The sequence below is a fragment of the Micropterus salmoides genome, unplaced genomic scaffold, assembly GCF_014851395.1.
Source record: "Micropterus salmoides isolate LMB-PRFRI ecotype aquatic unplaced genomic scaffold, ASM1485139v1 Ms_hic_scaffold_9, whole genome shotgun sequence".
NCBI classification, from domain to species: domain Eukaryota; kingdom Metazoa; phylum Chordata; class Actinopteri; order Centrarchiformes; family Centrarchidae; genus Micropterus; species Micropterus salmoides.
Genome location: NW_024044681.1, coordinates 6809885 through 6824950, shown reverse-complemented (window position 1 = coordinate 6824950; position 15066 = coordinate 6809885). Strand labels below are relative to the sequence as shown.

Here is a 15066-nt window from a genome sequence, read left to right as displayed (position 1 = left end):
TGTGGGAGATGGGAACTCCCTTTGGGCTGGACTTTGGGCTTTTTCACTTTGCAAACCTGTTACGTGCACAAAAAAGATATGTAACTCAATAAAGGAGAGGGGAAAAGGCAAAAAGCATAATGCCACCTCTTTAAGACTTCCCAGGAACATGAGAACCCACCACACTTTTCACGTTTCTTGTGGGCCCCCCGGTCCTTCATCCTGGAGGATCAGCTCATTCGGGACTTTCATCACGACTGACGGGGAGCCTGGAGGCTCTCATTGATTGGAGGGTACTATTATATCCGGTGGTCCCTCTCTTCTGTTTACCTTTTGTTCTCTGCCCCCCCCCCTTATTGTGCCTGTCTGTCTGTTTTCCCCTGTGAGTATGCTTGGTTTGCAGGTGGGCGTGGCTCTCCTCCCTGGCTCCTGCACTCTATGTCTCTGCACACCTGCATCTCGTTTCTAATGAACCGCCCCCTATCAGCACACCAGTATTTGCCAGATCATCTGTGTATCTCTAGTGGTACACACCTTGGCCTGCTATTTTGTAGAAAACCTACTTTGTGACTTTTCCTTGCGTCGACTGACCCCTGTGTACCACCTGCTCTCCACTCACCGCTTCAGCCAAACCACACCACTCTGTTTTTTCCCTGTCTGGATCATCTCCCTCGCCCCTTGTGAACTGAATTAGTTTGTTTCCTACAATAAACCCCATTTGATACTGAGAACGGTTATCTGTCTCTGTCGTGCTTTTGGGTCCAGTTGAACGTATACCGAACAACACTTTTGTTTTTGTATCTGTTTTTTTCGGCTTCATTGCCAACACACGTGTTACCTCTGACAGAAATACAGTCACTTGAAAAGAAAGACATGAGACCAGGTTACACGCCTAAATCTCACGCCTGGATTACTGCAACAGTCTTTTCACTTGCTTGACCCAAAATATGTTGATCAACTCCAGACTGTCCAGAACTCAGCTGCCAGGCTTTTAACCAGAACGAAGAAATATGATCACATCACCCCTGTTTTAGCTTCATTACACTGGCTCCCAGTATGTTTTAGAATTGATTACTTTTAAAGCTCTTCATGGCCTCTCGCCTTGTTATATTTCTGACCTTTTAGTCCCATACGTAACAGCACAAAGCTTGAGATCTTTGGGCAGAGGTCTGCTGTCTGTTCTAGAGTCTCTAAAAACTAAAGGGGACAGTTTGCTGTCAGGGCCCCGAGGCTCTGGAACAGCCTGCCTGAGGAAATCAGGTCGGCTGAGGCAGCGAACTCTTAAGTCCCGCCTTAAGACAAGTGTTTTCTTGCTTTAATCGAGTATCTTGTCATCTGTTGTGTTTTATTATCTTTGCACTTGTGAAAGCACTTTGTAACATGGTTTTTGAAAAGCAAGATTATAAAAATACTATTATTATTATTATTATTATAAATATTATAATTATTATATAAGGAAACAGATAGGACATAACATTACTGCATCCATGCAGACATGTCCTTTTCTGTCCTAATGTCTCCACTCTTGTAAAGCAAGTCAAGTATTCTGTGATTTAATGTTTTCTGTTGTGCGTCATCATGTATATTCCACAACTAGTGCATGTCCGGGTTCCTGCCTTTTCACAGAGCACTACACAAATGACTTCCTTTTGACATTTGAAAACAGTTCACATCTTGCCCACATACCTCTAAAGTTCTACTTTACTGCTAGTGGTAATGATGACAAATGATGATGACACAACAGTATTATAATGGTGATTAAGCCATATGTTTTAGCAACTGCACAGCCACATAAGTTTGACTAAGATGACTTTAGCAATGTATTTAGCAACTATACTTACATATAGATGATAATATATAAATACATATTGTCTTATGAGATGACTCCTTGAAGGATAAAAAATTCTATCAACTTGAAATACTTCTTTATATGCTAACAGTGTGATACATACATTTTATAGTCTGCACTCATTTTAAGTAATAATTAAGTATTTGGTGAACATACACAATCAGGAAAAGAGGGTACAGTACTGTAAGTGGATATTTATATACAAAAAATCATGAAGAGCATCAGCAAATCTCTCTTGGCCTTTTTTTAAAAAACATTCTACATTCTCTGTTAAGTTGAATTAAATGAGATATGTTAAGAAATTCCATCAATTAAGTGACAAGTTTGCTGATTTTAGCTTTGGTTTGGAAGACTGAGAGCAAAGGTGAGAATCTCTGACAGCAGAGATTGTACATGAGGACGGGTCTGATGGTCTGGTCTCTGAGACCATAGATGAGAGCACTCAGACATCTGGGAAACATGATTGTACAAATGTAAATAATATTCTGGATGCGCAAAAACATGAGCCTGTCGAGGTTTTCAAAGATAACGATAAGCAATGGATTGTATAGAGTTGAGGAGAGACTGAGGCCCAGCTGCACCAGATGCAGCAGCAGTGTGTTACGAGCCTTACGGGCTGAAGCTTTGTCTGTGGAGGCCGACCTGGCTGCTATCATCACACCAATATAGGAGGAAATGGTTACTACACCAGCTAATACAAACAGAAAACAAGTGTAGACTTTCTCAAAATCAGCAGCTACTGGATCAAGCATCATATGGTCTTTGCCACAAAAATCATTCATCTGCAGACTCTCCAGCTCTGCAAATGGAAATTTTAACATTAGAAGAACTTGGATAAAAACACTGAGTGAACTGAAGGCCCAAACAACACAAACAGCCACCCCTGTGTTTCTGACGGTGATGATGGCAGCGTGCCTCAGTGGGTAACACACAGCTACAAATCTCTCCAGACACATCACCACCAGTGTGAGAGGAGAGATTTCATTTGTGAGATAACCAAGCATGTTGAGAAAGCCACACAAAGGATATGTCATTGTTATTTTACAAGCAGCGATTATGTACATTAACTGACCCTCTGCCATCTGGACTGTGTCTGCAAGAAGGAGGTTAAACAGCAGAATGTAACGAGAGGTCTCACAAAACACTGGTTTACTCCTCAAGGTGAATAACAAGGTCACATTAATGAAGAGAAACACACAACATGTCACTGTAGTCAGAATGGTAAAGAACACTATTTCCAGAAACCCCTGATACTGCAGTTCAACAGTGATGTTTGTCTGTGATTGATTTGAGTAGGACATATTAAAGAAACATTAACAACATCAGAAATGTAAACCTATTGATTAAAATTGGATCACAAAACAAACTTATTTTGTCCAGTTTTTATCCTTAACACTGTCAACATGACTACTGAGTTACCATAAACCCAAAGTCTTCGGCTTTCTTTTTCCCTGTGCAGACAGATAACAGAGTGGAGTCTTGTTTCCATGTGGGCAGCGCTGGTCTGCAGGGTTTGCCTGTCCTCACATATTGTTTATGAGCTCTGTCTTCAGACCTCCTCCATGTGACGTCATCACTTGTCAGCACCGTCAACATGTGTAAGATGTAATGGACAGGGATTAATCACTGGAGGTATAGTTGGTCAAGTCTTAAGAGAAACACAAAGTACTTGTTAATAATGTTTAGGTTTATTAATGACTGGCATGGGCCTGAAGCACAGGAACATTCTTTAAATTAAGTATTTGAGTGATAAATGAAATAAGCATTCAAACTATTGTTGTAGTAAATAAAGCTGCACATCTTAAAGGCGTCTGTGCAGGACCTACATTATATTAGACACTACATGCTGGGCAGATGTAACACAACGTTTTATCCATTTTTCTTCTGTCCATCATCCAGTCAATGAATGAGACACTGCGAGAAATAAGTCAAACTAACAGGGATTCATGTAAGGCCCGCAACCTTTCTTAGGTGTTGACAATCCAGGCACTTTGAATATTTTTTTGGCCTGTAAATAGCTGGTATAGGATTCGTGTTAATGAATTCCCTTGGACACAACAGCAAATCATTCCTGTGGCAGTACCTGTGCCGGGACATTTTACATTACGTGTATAGCTGATGCTTTTCAGAATCATGGAAGTACATTTTTTCCACTGAGGTCTACAAGTAAAGGCAGACAGAAACAAGGCACTTTAAGGTTAAGGGTCATGGTGTCAGAGGCAAGTTGCTAAAATAGCTCAGCCTCCCTGGGGAAGTTTATTCCAGGGTGCTGGAAAGGACCCTGACCCATTTTTGAACCTCAGATTCAGGAGGAGCAACCTGGATTCTGGCCTGGCCATGGAACAGTGGACAAATGGCACTGTTTGGGGTGGAGGGGTAGTCCTGGGCTCCACGTGCCTTGTCCACGGCCTCCAGCCTGCTGTCCCTTTGGTGGTCAGACCAACTCCAGCTCCTCAAGCCCACCCCCAGATACGGCCTACGCCAGCTCTTCGTTTCCTGTCGTCGGACCTCAGCCCCGCAGCCCAGTCTCTGGTTCTGTGTGTCAGTGCTTTACTGCTGGTCATCTGTCCAGCACGGCCTCCAGAGAGATTCCGCCTTCACCGCCAACTTCAAGAGAGTATTCGCATGGTTGTCGGCCTCCAGAAAGATTCCGCCTTCGCGGCTGGCCTCAGGAGAGACTGAACTGTTCTGTCTCCCTGTTCTGCCCGGCCTCCTCAACTGTTTTGTGCTCCTGACCGGCCTGGCCTGCTCGGTTTGCCTCCTGAACTGTTCTGCCCCTCTGCCCTGCTCTACATGTTAGGCCAAGCACCTTACCTGCCCTGTTCCCTGGCCCTGATCTGCCCGTTTGGTCGACCTCCATGTCGTCCACCTGAACTGTTTTGTTCCCTCGCCCTACTCTGCCTGTTGGGTCGTCCCCCTGAACTTTACGCCCCCCCTCTGTTCTCAGGCCGCCAACCAGAGTGCTCCCTGTCTGCCCCCTGGACTGTCTGCTTTTTGTTTTTCTGGCCCTCCTCCTGTCCTCCCTCCACCTGCCCCAGTTTAACTTGCCCTCCTACAGTTTTCCTCTGCTGGGTCTTGGACTTTTGTTTTGTTGGGTGGGTTCTTGGTTTTGTGCCTTTGGGCTCTCTCTTGCTTTGTGCTCACCAAACCCTGACAGTTTCACACTCTTGGCTTACATTTTCCATGTTGTCTGTCCGTGGTCAAGTCACAATAATTGTTTTACTGAATAATTAAGTAAATATAATTTCTTGATAAATATACCTAGTATACCAGTCATTTCTTGACTGGCTACTCCCAGAAGAGATACCTTTTGTGCTGTGCCAGCCACCGTAGCTGTCCTACGCTCTTTGAAAGCTTAGGGGGCAGTGGTAGACTGGACAGATGGTTGCAATTCACAACCATTGCCACTAGATCCCACTAAATCTTACACACTGAACCTTTAAATCTAGTCTATAAATAGGCAAGTCATTATGGAGTTTAGTTATTTAGTTTCCCATTTAGCTTAGAAGAGTGGGGACATATGCTCCTTCAAAGCATTAAACATCGGTATGAAAAAATGACAGTAAAAGTAATTCATATGGAGATTTAGGGGTAAACAAATACAACAGCCTAAAACCTCAAACAAGAATGTGAATAAAACTCACGGCCCACACCAGAGAAATGGCCATGCTTGTCACAGTGAATATGGCAGCACGCCTCAGTGGATAGAATACATCACAGCCAGAGTGGAAGGGGAGATCGTGGCCATGAAAATTGAGAGCAGAACAAGACCAACACATTCATAAAATGCAGTTTGTAATCTGCAAAGAAGCCAGTCAGTAAAGCCGAAGGTTTAACACCAGGTGAGCAGTGTCTACAAGGAGCACGTTGTTCAGCAGAATGTAACGGGAGGTCTCTCAAAGCACCTGCTTACCCCTCAGGATGAACAGCAAAACACAGTGAATGTAGAGGAAAGAGCAGTTAGACCCCGTGGATGACATGCCTCCCTGTGATTGTCAAGAATCCACAAACGAGGGAGTCACATCCTGTGTTTTGATTTTTTTATTTCTCCTGTGTTTTGATTTTTTTATTTCTCTTTTTTAATGAGTGAGATGTTTGGTGGGTTTTTGTTTACAGGTGCTGGTCATATAATTAGAATATCATCAAAAAGTTGATTTATTTCAGTAATTCCATTAAAAAAGTAAAACTTGGATATTATATTCACTCATTACACACAGAGTGATATATTTCAAATGTTTATTTCATTTAATTGTGATGATTAAAACTGACAACTAATGAAAATCCCAAATTCAGTATCTCCGAAAACTAGAATATTACTTAAGGCCAATGCAAAAAAAAGGATTTAGAAATGTTGGCCAACTGAAAAGTATGAACAGTAAAAGTATGAACATGTACAGCACTCAATACTTAGTTGGGGCTCCTTTTGCCTGAATTACTGCAGCAATGCGGCGTGGCATGGAGTCGATCAGTCTGTGGCACTGCTCAGGTGTTATGAGAGCCCAGGTTGCTCTGATAGTGGCCTTCAGCTCTTCTGCATTGTTGGGTCTGGCGTATCGCATCTTCCTCTTCACAATACCCCATAGATTTTCTATAGGGTTAAGGTCAGGCAAGTTTGCTGGCCAATTAAGAACAGGGATACCACGGTCCTTAAACCAGGTACTGGTAGCTTTGGCACTGTGTGCAGGTGCCAAGTCCTGTTGGAAAATGAAATCTGCATCTCCATAAAGTTGGTCAGCAGCAGGAAGCATGAAGTGCTCTAAAACTTCCTGGTAGACGGCTGCGTTGACCTTGGACCTCAGAAAACACAGTGGACCAACACCAGCAGATGACATGGCACCCCAAACCATCACTGACTGTGGAAACTTTACACTGGACTTCAAGCAACGTGGATTCTGTGCCTCTCCTCTCTTCCTCCAGACTCTGGGACCTTGATTTCAAAGGAAATGCAAAATTTACTTTCATCAGAGAACATAACTTTGGACCACTCAGCAGCAGTCCAGTCCTTTTTGTCTTTAGCCCAGGCGAGACGCTTCTGACGCTGTGTCTTGTTCAAGAGTGGCTTGACACAAGGAATGCGACAGCTGAAACCCATGTCTTGCATACGTCTGTGCGTGGTGGTTCTTGAAGCACTGACTCCAGCTGCAGTCCACTCTTTGTGAATCTCCCCCACATTTTTGAATGGCTTGTTTCACAATCCTCTCCAGGGTGCGGTTATCCCTACTGCTTATAAACTAAGCAATAGGGATACTATACTATTGCTTAGTTATACTATAAAATCTTTTCCTTCCCTTCGCCTCTCTATTAATGTGCTTGGACACAGAGCTCTGTGAACAGCCAGCCTCTTCAGCAATGACCTTTTGTGTCTTGCCCTCCTTGTGTAAGGTGTCAATGGTCGTCTTTTGGACAGCTGTCAAGTCAGCAGTCTTTCCCATGATTGTGTAGCCTACAGAACTAGACTGAGAGACCATTTAAAGGCCTTTGCAGGTGTTTTGAGTTAATTAGCTGATTAGAGTGTGGCACCAGGTGTCTTCAATATTGAACCTTTTCACAATATTCTAATTTTCTGAGATACTGATTTTGGGGTTTTCATTAGTTGTCAGTTATAATCATCAAAATTTAAAGGAATGAACACTTGAAATATCAGTCTGTGTGGAATGAATGTATACACTATACAAATTTCACTTTTTGAATGGAATTACTGAAATAAATCAACTTCTTGATGATATTCTAATTATATGACCAGCACCTGTATGTCTGCCTGTTTGTGTTCTTCGGGCTTTCTCTCTCTCTCCCTCTTCTTCTGGGTGGAGTTGTGGGACTGCCTCCCTGTGGTTTGGCACTCTCCTCACAGCTGCTGGCAATTGCTGATCAGCACACCTGACTCCTGTGGCTCATTCAGGGTTGTTGTGTTGGATCCCTAGGCGAGATTTGAAATTACCTCCACATCACAGCCTAAATTGGGAGACCTAACCTAACTTGGGATCTGGGAATGTGTTCACCCCAGATACTATTTTCTTGCATTGTAATAAATTAATGGGGTAATTTTCCTGAAATGCAAGAGCATCGGCTTAGTTTAAACAGTGGAGGGGACAAATGAAGAGCAGGATCTGGGGAAAAATTTTAAACATTAAAGATTTCATTTCCTGGATTCTGGTGAAAATGTCTGCACCCATTTATAATGGAAATGTCTTTATCTATATAAAAGGAAAAACAATATTCAGGCCGCAGATGACAATTCAAAATATAAAAAATGCATAGGATATAATGCAGTAAGGCTTTCAGGCATTGTGTAGATATTGCTTTCAAATATGTTCCTCCTGTAGATCAACTTTCTATTTTAATAAAGTAGCCTACACATGCTTAGTCGTCTCTCGTCTTCTGAGTCTCTATTTGGGTAAGTAACCTCCTAAAACATGTTGTACCATTTCACCTGGATGATAAATGAATTCATTTTAATTCAGTTATAAACTCCTGGACATTAATAGCTCCTGTGTTTGAGGACATTTTCTGCTCATGTTCAAAATGCAATATTCCAATATTACGAGACCAACGTCATCTTTTAATGAGAATTGATAATATTTTTAATTCTATCTGCCCTATACAAGAGGGTCCAACAGCAGAGCTCCACTGTCAGGCCACTTCCGCTGCAGACCTCCCCTGTCAGGCCGGTCAGGACAGGAAATACACGCAAAAACTGTGTGATTTGACAGGAAACAGATTAAAAATGATAAAGCTTAATCACGTAGATATAGGGAGAGGATTTTTGTCATTGATTTATATTTAATTATTCAGTCAACATTGTAACGGGAAACTAGCAGGCTAATTCCTTAAATAGCATATAGCTTAGCATATTGATTTGAGCCTATTCTACTAGCAACAAAGCCGACTGTATATCGCTTCAATCATTCAACTAGTAACAGTATCTTATTTTACAGGCACTATTTATTTATTCTGTCAAAATATGACATTAATTCCGTCCATACAGCCACATCCATTCACAGAAAAACATCGTTGTTGATTAAGAGTGTAACTTAGCCTCTCTTCCAGTCATCCTAAAAGAAACACACACAGACACACACTTCTCATTCATAATTTACCTTTGAAAAGTAATGTACTTTGGCATTTTACTGCAATCAGCTGAATTTAATAGGAAAAACGGACAACTGTGGAAACTGGACTACAATTTGAGCTTCATGGGAGTCTGTAGTATAACGTTACCGGTGGGATTAATAAATAAATAATAGAAGCCTGGACAGAGATTTCATTGCTCATTACGTGGTCAACACTTTCTCTCACACACAGCAGCCCACTACTTGCCCCAGATGTGTGTGATACTGCAACAAAGTTTAAGTTTTAAAATCCTGAAATAAACCAAAGACTCCTGCTCAAGGTGAGACACAAACCCGCCCTTTATGGAATCATATTAATTATTATTAATCATGCCGTAATGACATTCATGCGGTGCGCAGCATAGTTCGTTTGGAAAACGTGTTTATTTTAGTCTGTTGTCCTTATTAATATAATGTACATTTGTGATTAAAAATAATGGTTGTTGGCAAATGAATTAGTGACCCCCACAGATGCATGATTTTACTGCTTCAATAAGAGCTCAGATCCTCCTTATGGACCGTAACTAGAACCCTGCTGGACTATCAAACTGTACAATCCGTAAAAATGAACACACATGCAATACAACATGTATACCTGTATCGATGATTTTGTAAATATCCACTTTTTAAAAATGAATGGAGACACAATAGTCTACTGTAATAATACTTTTACTTTATTCACTGTACACACACAGATTACATAGTTAGAAAAGGAGCTGGCAGCAGTAAATGATTTGCATGATCCAAAACATTAAAAATAAGTCTGAACGCATGGGTTTCGACATCTTCCATCAAAATATCTACCACTATCAATATTTGTACATCTAAATCACGCAAATTAGGCTGTGCCAACACTGGCTGTGGTGAGGAGTAGTTTCTATATGCGGACAACTGTTTAAATAACCGTGTGTGTTAAATATCTTACTGCTCCAAAACAGCTGATTCAAATTCAATTCAATTCAATTCAATTTTATTTATATAGCGCCAAATCACAACAACAGTTATCTCACAGCGCTTTTCATAAAAGAGCAGGTCTAGACCGTACTCTGTGATGTTATTTACAGAAGCCCAACAGTTCCCACCAAGAGCAAGCACTAGGCGACAGAGGCAAGGAAAAACTTCCTTTAAGAGGCAGAAACCTCGAGCAGAACCATGGCTCAGGGTGGGCGGCCATCTGCCTCGACCGGTTGGGGTGAAGGGGGAGAGAGAGAGAGAGAGAGAGAGAGAGAGAGAGAGAGAGAGAGAGAGAGAGAGAGAGAGAGAGAGAGAGAGAGAGAGAGAGGGGAGGGAGGCAGCCTACACAATATACACACAGAGGTACAGACAGTGAAGGTAATGTTGCTATAGACTAAATGAAAAATGGTACAGATATTTATAATAGTGTTAATGGTAACCATCGTAATGTTAATGATTATAATAACAATAATAACAATAAGACTAGCAACAATAGTCGTTGCAGTTGAGGGTGTCGAGCAGGAACACAGGGTCAGCAGGTGACCCGCAGCCACAGATCCAGACTCCACAGCTCCAGAGCCATAAAACCTGCAGGAAGTGATAGGAGAGAGGAGAGAGACGAGAAAGCACAAGACTACCAGAAAGGGGAGAAGTTGTGTTAGTAACATGCAATAATGGGATAAGGTTGCATACAGAGGGAGAGAAAGTAGAGGAGAGAGGAGCTCAGTGCATCATGGGAAATCCCCCGGCAGTCTAGGCTAGGCCTATAGCAGCATAACTAAGGGATGGTTCAGGACTACCTGAGCCAGCCCTAACTATAAGCTTTATCAAAGAGGAAAGTCTTAAGCCTACTCTTAAATGTGGAGATGGTGTCTGCCTCCTGAACCCAAACTGGAACCTGGTTCCACAGGAGAGGAGCTTGATAGCTGAACGCTCTGGCTCCTAGTCTACTTTTGGAGACTCTAGGAACCACAAGTAACCCTGCATTCTGGGAGCGCAGTGCTCTGGTGGGGTAGTAAGGTACTATGAGCTCTTTAAGATAAGATGGTGCCTGACCATTAAGAGCTTTGTAGGTAAGAAGAATGATTTTAAATTCTATTCTGGATTTTACTGGAAGCCAATGCAAAGAAGCTAAGACAGGAGAAATATGATCTCTTTACCTGGTTCCTGTCAGAACACGTGCTGCAGCATTCTGGATCAGCTGAAGAGTCTTAATGGACTTTTTCGAGCAGCCTGATAATAAAGAATTGCAGTAATCCAGCCTAGAAGTAACAAATGCATGGACTAGTTTTTCTGCATCATTTTTAGACAGGATGTTCCTGATTTTCGCAATATTACGTAGGTGAAAAAAGGGGGTCCTTGAAATTTGCTTAATGTGAGACTTAAACGACATGTCCTGATCAAAGATAACTCCAAGATTCCTCACAGTGGTGCTGGAGGCCAAGGCGATGCCATCCAGGGAAACTATATCTTTAGATAATGCGTCACGGAGGTGCTTAGGCCCCAGAGCAATAACTTCAGTTTTTTCTGAGTTTAACATGAGAAAATTACAGGTCATCCAGGTTTTAACATCCTGAAGGCACATTTGAAGTTTAGCTAACTGATGAGTTTCATCTGGCTTGATCGATAGATATAACTGAGTATCATCTGCATAACAATGAAAGCTTATGGAATGTTTCCTGATAATATTGCCTAAAGGAAGCATATATAAAGTGAAGAGGATTGGTCCAAGGACAGATCCTTGAGGAACTCCATGAGTAACTTTGGCATGCATGGAGGACTCATCGTTAACATGTACAAACTGAAATCGATCTGATAAATAGGACTTAAACCAGCTTAGAGCGGTTCCTTTAATGCCAATGAAATATTCCAGTCTCTGCAATAGGATCTGATGGTCAATGGTATCAAATGCAGCACTAAGATCTAATAAAACCAGTACAGAGACAAGTCCTTTGTCTGATGCAATAAGGAGGTCATTAGTAATTTTCACCAGTGCTGTCTCTGTGCTATGATGAGCTCTAAATCCTGACTGAAAATCATCAAATAAACTATTGCTCTGTAGAAAGTCACACAGCTGTTTAGCAACTGCTTTCTCCAGAACCTTAGAGAGAAATGGAAGGTTAGATATAGGTCTATAGTTGGCTAAAACATTCGGATCAAGTTTGGGCTTTTTCAGAAGAGGTTTAATTACAGCTACTTTAAAGTACTGTGGTACATAGCCTGTTGATAAAGATAGATTGATCATATCTAGTATAGAGGTGCTGACTAAGGGTAGAACATCTTTAAGCAGCCTAGTCGGGATGGGGTCTAAGAGGCAGGTTGATGGTTTAGATGAAGAAATTATTGAAGTTAGTTGGTAAAGATTGAGGGAAGCAAAACAGTCTAAACATGTATCTGGTTCTACAGCTGTTTCTAAGGTTCCTGAGTTAAGAGATAAGTTGGTGCCAGTTGAGGGCAGGTCTTGGTGAATTTTGTCTCTAATAGCTAGAATTTTATCATTAAAGAAGCTCAAGAAATCGTAACTACTGAGAGCTATGGGAATACTTGGCTCAATAGAGCTGTGACTCTCTGTCAGCCTGGCTACAGTGCTGAAAAGAAACCTGGGGTTGTTCCTATTTTCCTCTATTAATGACGAGTAGTACACTGCTCTGGCATTACGGAGGGCCTTCCTATAAGTTTTAAGACTATCTTGCCAAATTAAACGCGAATTTTCCACTTTGGTGGAACGCCAATTCCCCTCAAGTTTCCGTGATATTTGCTTTAATTTGCGAGTTTCAGTATTATACCATGGAGCTAACCGTCTTTCAAACTATCAACTCCTTATGAATCCTGAAGCTGCTTCAATCAGCTGTGTTGAAGCAGGGAGAGATAAAATCATGCAGGACAGGGGGTAACTTTCTTCAGGAAAGGGTTGGGAAACACTGTACAGCCAGCAAAGTCTTTGCACACTGTTTAACATTAAGAGTGAAAAGCTACACCGAACGGTTAAAGGATATAGATTTTTATTTTATCTTCTTTTGGTCAAATAACTAACCTGAGTGTCGTCAACATGTTAAGACAAATGCAAACCTATGCCCTTGCAAAATGCTTTACAAAAATGAACACACAGTAGCTTCATACAGTATGAATAGCTTACGTTATCCAAAGGGAAAAAAAGCTAATCCTGCTACTTCAGGAGCTAACGCTAGCCACCATTGGCGTAGCTTAACTTTACCTATGTAGAATTAAAAATAACCTAACTTACACACATGTAACATTCTGTAATTTGTGTGATTTAGATGTACAATATTGACAGCGGTAGCTATCAACGGCGAACATATACCAAGACAATGCATTCAGACTTTACTCAATGTTTTGGATAATTATCACCTACCGCTGTCGCGATGTGTATAGTAGCAAAACAACCGAGAATGCATCACGTTACGTCCTGTGGGGACGTAAAAAACTGACCAGCCTGACAGTGGAGGTCTGCAGTTGGACCCCTCTCGCTCTATAGCCTACTCTGCTGTGTATTACATTATAGCTCCGCTCGTAGTAGGTTTTCCTCTTTAGACCGTTTGACCGACACAGTCCTGGACTGCATGCTGCATGTGAAACGGAAACCAACCGAAAACAATTCTGATCAGGCAGAAATCTCACCACAAATCCACTCACGTTAACTTAAGCAGCTCCGATAAAGTGCAGCTCACAGTCCCAAACAGAAGAAGTGTGCTTCAGTTTTTATATATTTATATTGGAAAAACAGTTACTTTATCATTCGTCACAACTGTTGGGACTCATAGCGCGAGGCACACTTGATTACTATAACAGCTTATGCCGCTGTCGCATCAGTTGGGCTGAGTTGATTCGCACCGAGTCAAAAACTTTCTTTTGTGGCGCCACCAGATATTTTGCGCCCTAGGCAAACACCTATGTCGCCAATGCAACGGGCCGGCTCTGGGCTCATTTATGCTGCCTCTTATGCTAAGTTCCTGGCAAGTTCCAGGCAAGTTGGAGGGCAGAAGTTTACAACCTCCAACTTGAAAAAGTACCGTGAAAAGCCACTTGAAGTCGGATTTCCTACTTGTGAACTGTAATATGTATATGTAAATTATGTAAAAACATTGGCAGTGCCCATTAGAGCACACACTGTAAATGGTAAACATTAAAATTAAAGGCAACAACAAGTATATTTGCATGTATTTAAATTAAAACAACATATGATCATATAGTAAAACCTGTTCTGCATGTAAATTGATGTAGAAATATGTTATTAGGTAACATTAGCTGGTCACAATAAAGAATCTCAAAGTCATATTCTCTGCATAAAGGTTATTGTGATAAATGCCAAAACATTAGGAAGTATACCCTACAACATTGACTGACTCTTCAGGATTACCAACTGATGTACACAGTTAACCAGTAACATAGAGGCTATTTCTGTCAGTTGTTTGCATTTCAACGGCCATCCTTTCAATTAACAAAAGCAAAAAGCAATGGTGGGTGCACCTGTGTGCACACTTTTTCTGGGTCAGCCTCGTTTTTCATTCACTTTAACTGCATAACATAAAAAGTAATGTTCACCATGTCAAAGAAGCCAAGTTATCCATCGCCACAAAAACCAAAAGGCCGAATTATCCATCAGTGTTGCGCAGTCAGATTAGGAGGTTACAAGGCCATGTTTGTTTCCACCATTTTCTTAAGAAGCACTTGCAACCCTGGTTGTCTTACCGCGGGTAAGCATAGTCTTGCAGGCGGGGTTATTTGTACATTATTTCACTTGCTTAACCCAAAAATCTACTGATTGACTCCAGACTGTCCAGAACTCAGCTGCCAGGCTTTTAACCAGAACAAAGAAATATGACCACATTACTCCTATTTTAGCTTCATTACACTGGCTCCCAGTATGTTTTAGAATTGATTACTTTTAAAGCTCTTCATGGCCTCTCGCCTTGTTATATTTCTGAACTATTAGTCCCATACGCACCAGCACGTAGCTTGAGATCCTCGGGCAGAGGTCTGTTATCTGTTCCAGAGTCTCGACTGAAAACTAAAGGGGACAGAGCGTTTGCTGTCAGGGCCCCGAGGCTCTGGAACAGCCTGCCCGAGGAAATCAGGTCGGCTGAGTCAGTGAACTCTTTTAAGTCCCTTCTTAAAACATACTTTTATAGGAGAGCCTTTCCCGATCTTATTTGA

General features: G+C 41.7%; 1 protein-coding gene across 1 annotated transcript; it reads right to left on the bottom strand.

Moving 5' to 3' along the window:
• Nucleotides 1–2139: 2139 nt before the first annotated feature.
• Nucleotides 2140–3186, bottom strand: LOC119895629 (odorant receptor 131-2-like). Its single transcript, XM_038708881.1, has one exon. It carries the CDS (start codon nucleotides 3127–3129, stop codon nucleotides 2140–2142), a length of 990 nt encoding a protein of 329 aa, XP_038564809.1. The 5' UTR covers nucleotides 3130–3186.
• Nucleotides 3187–15066: the final 11880 nt, after the last annotated feature.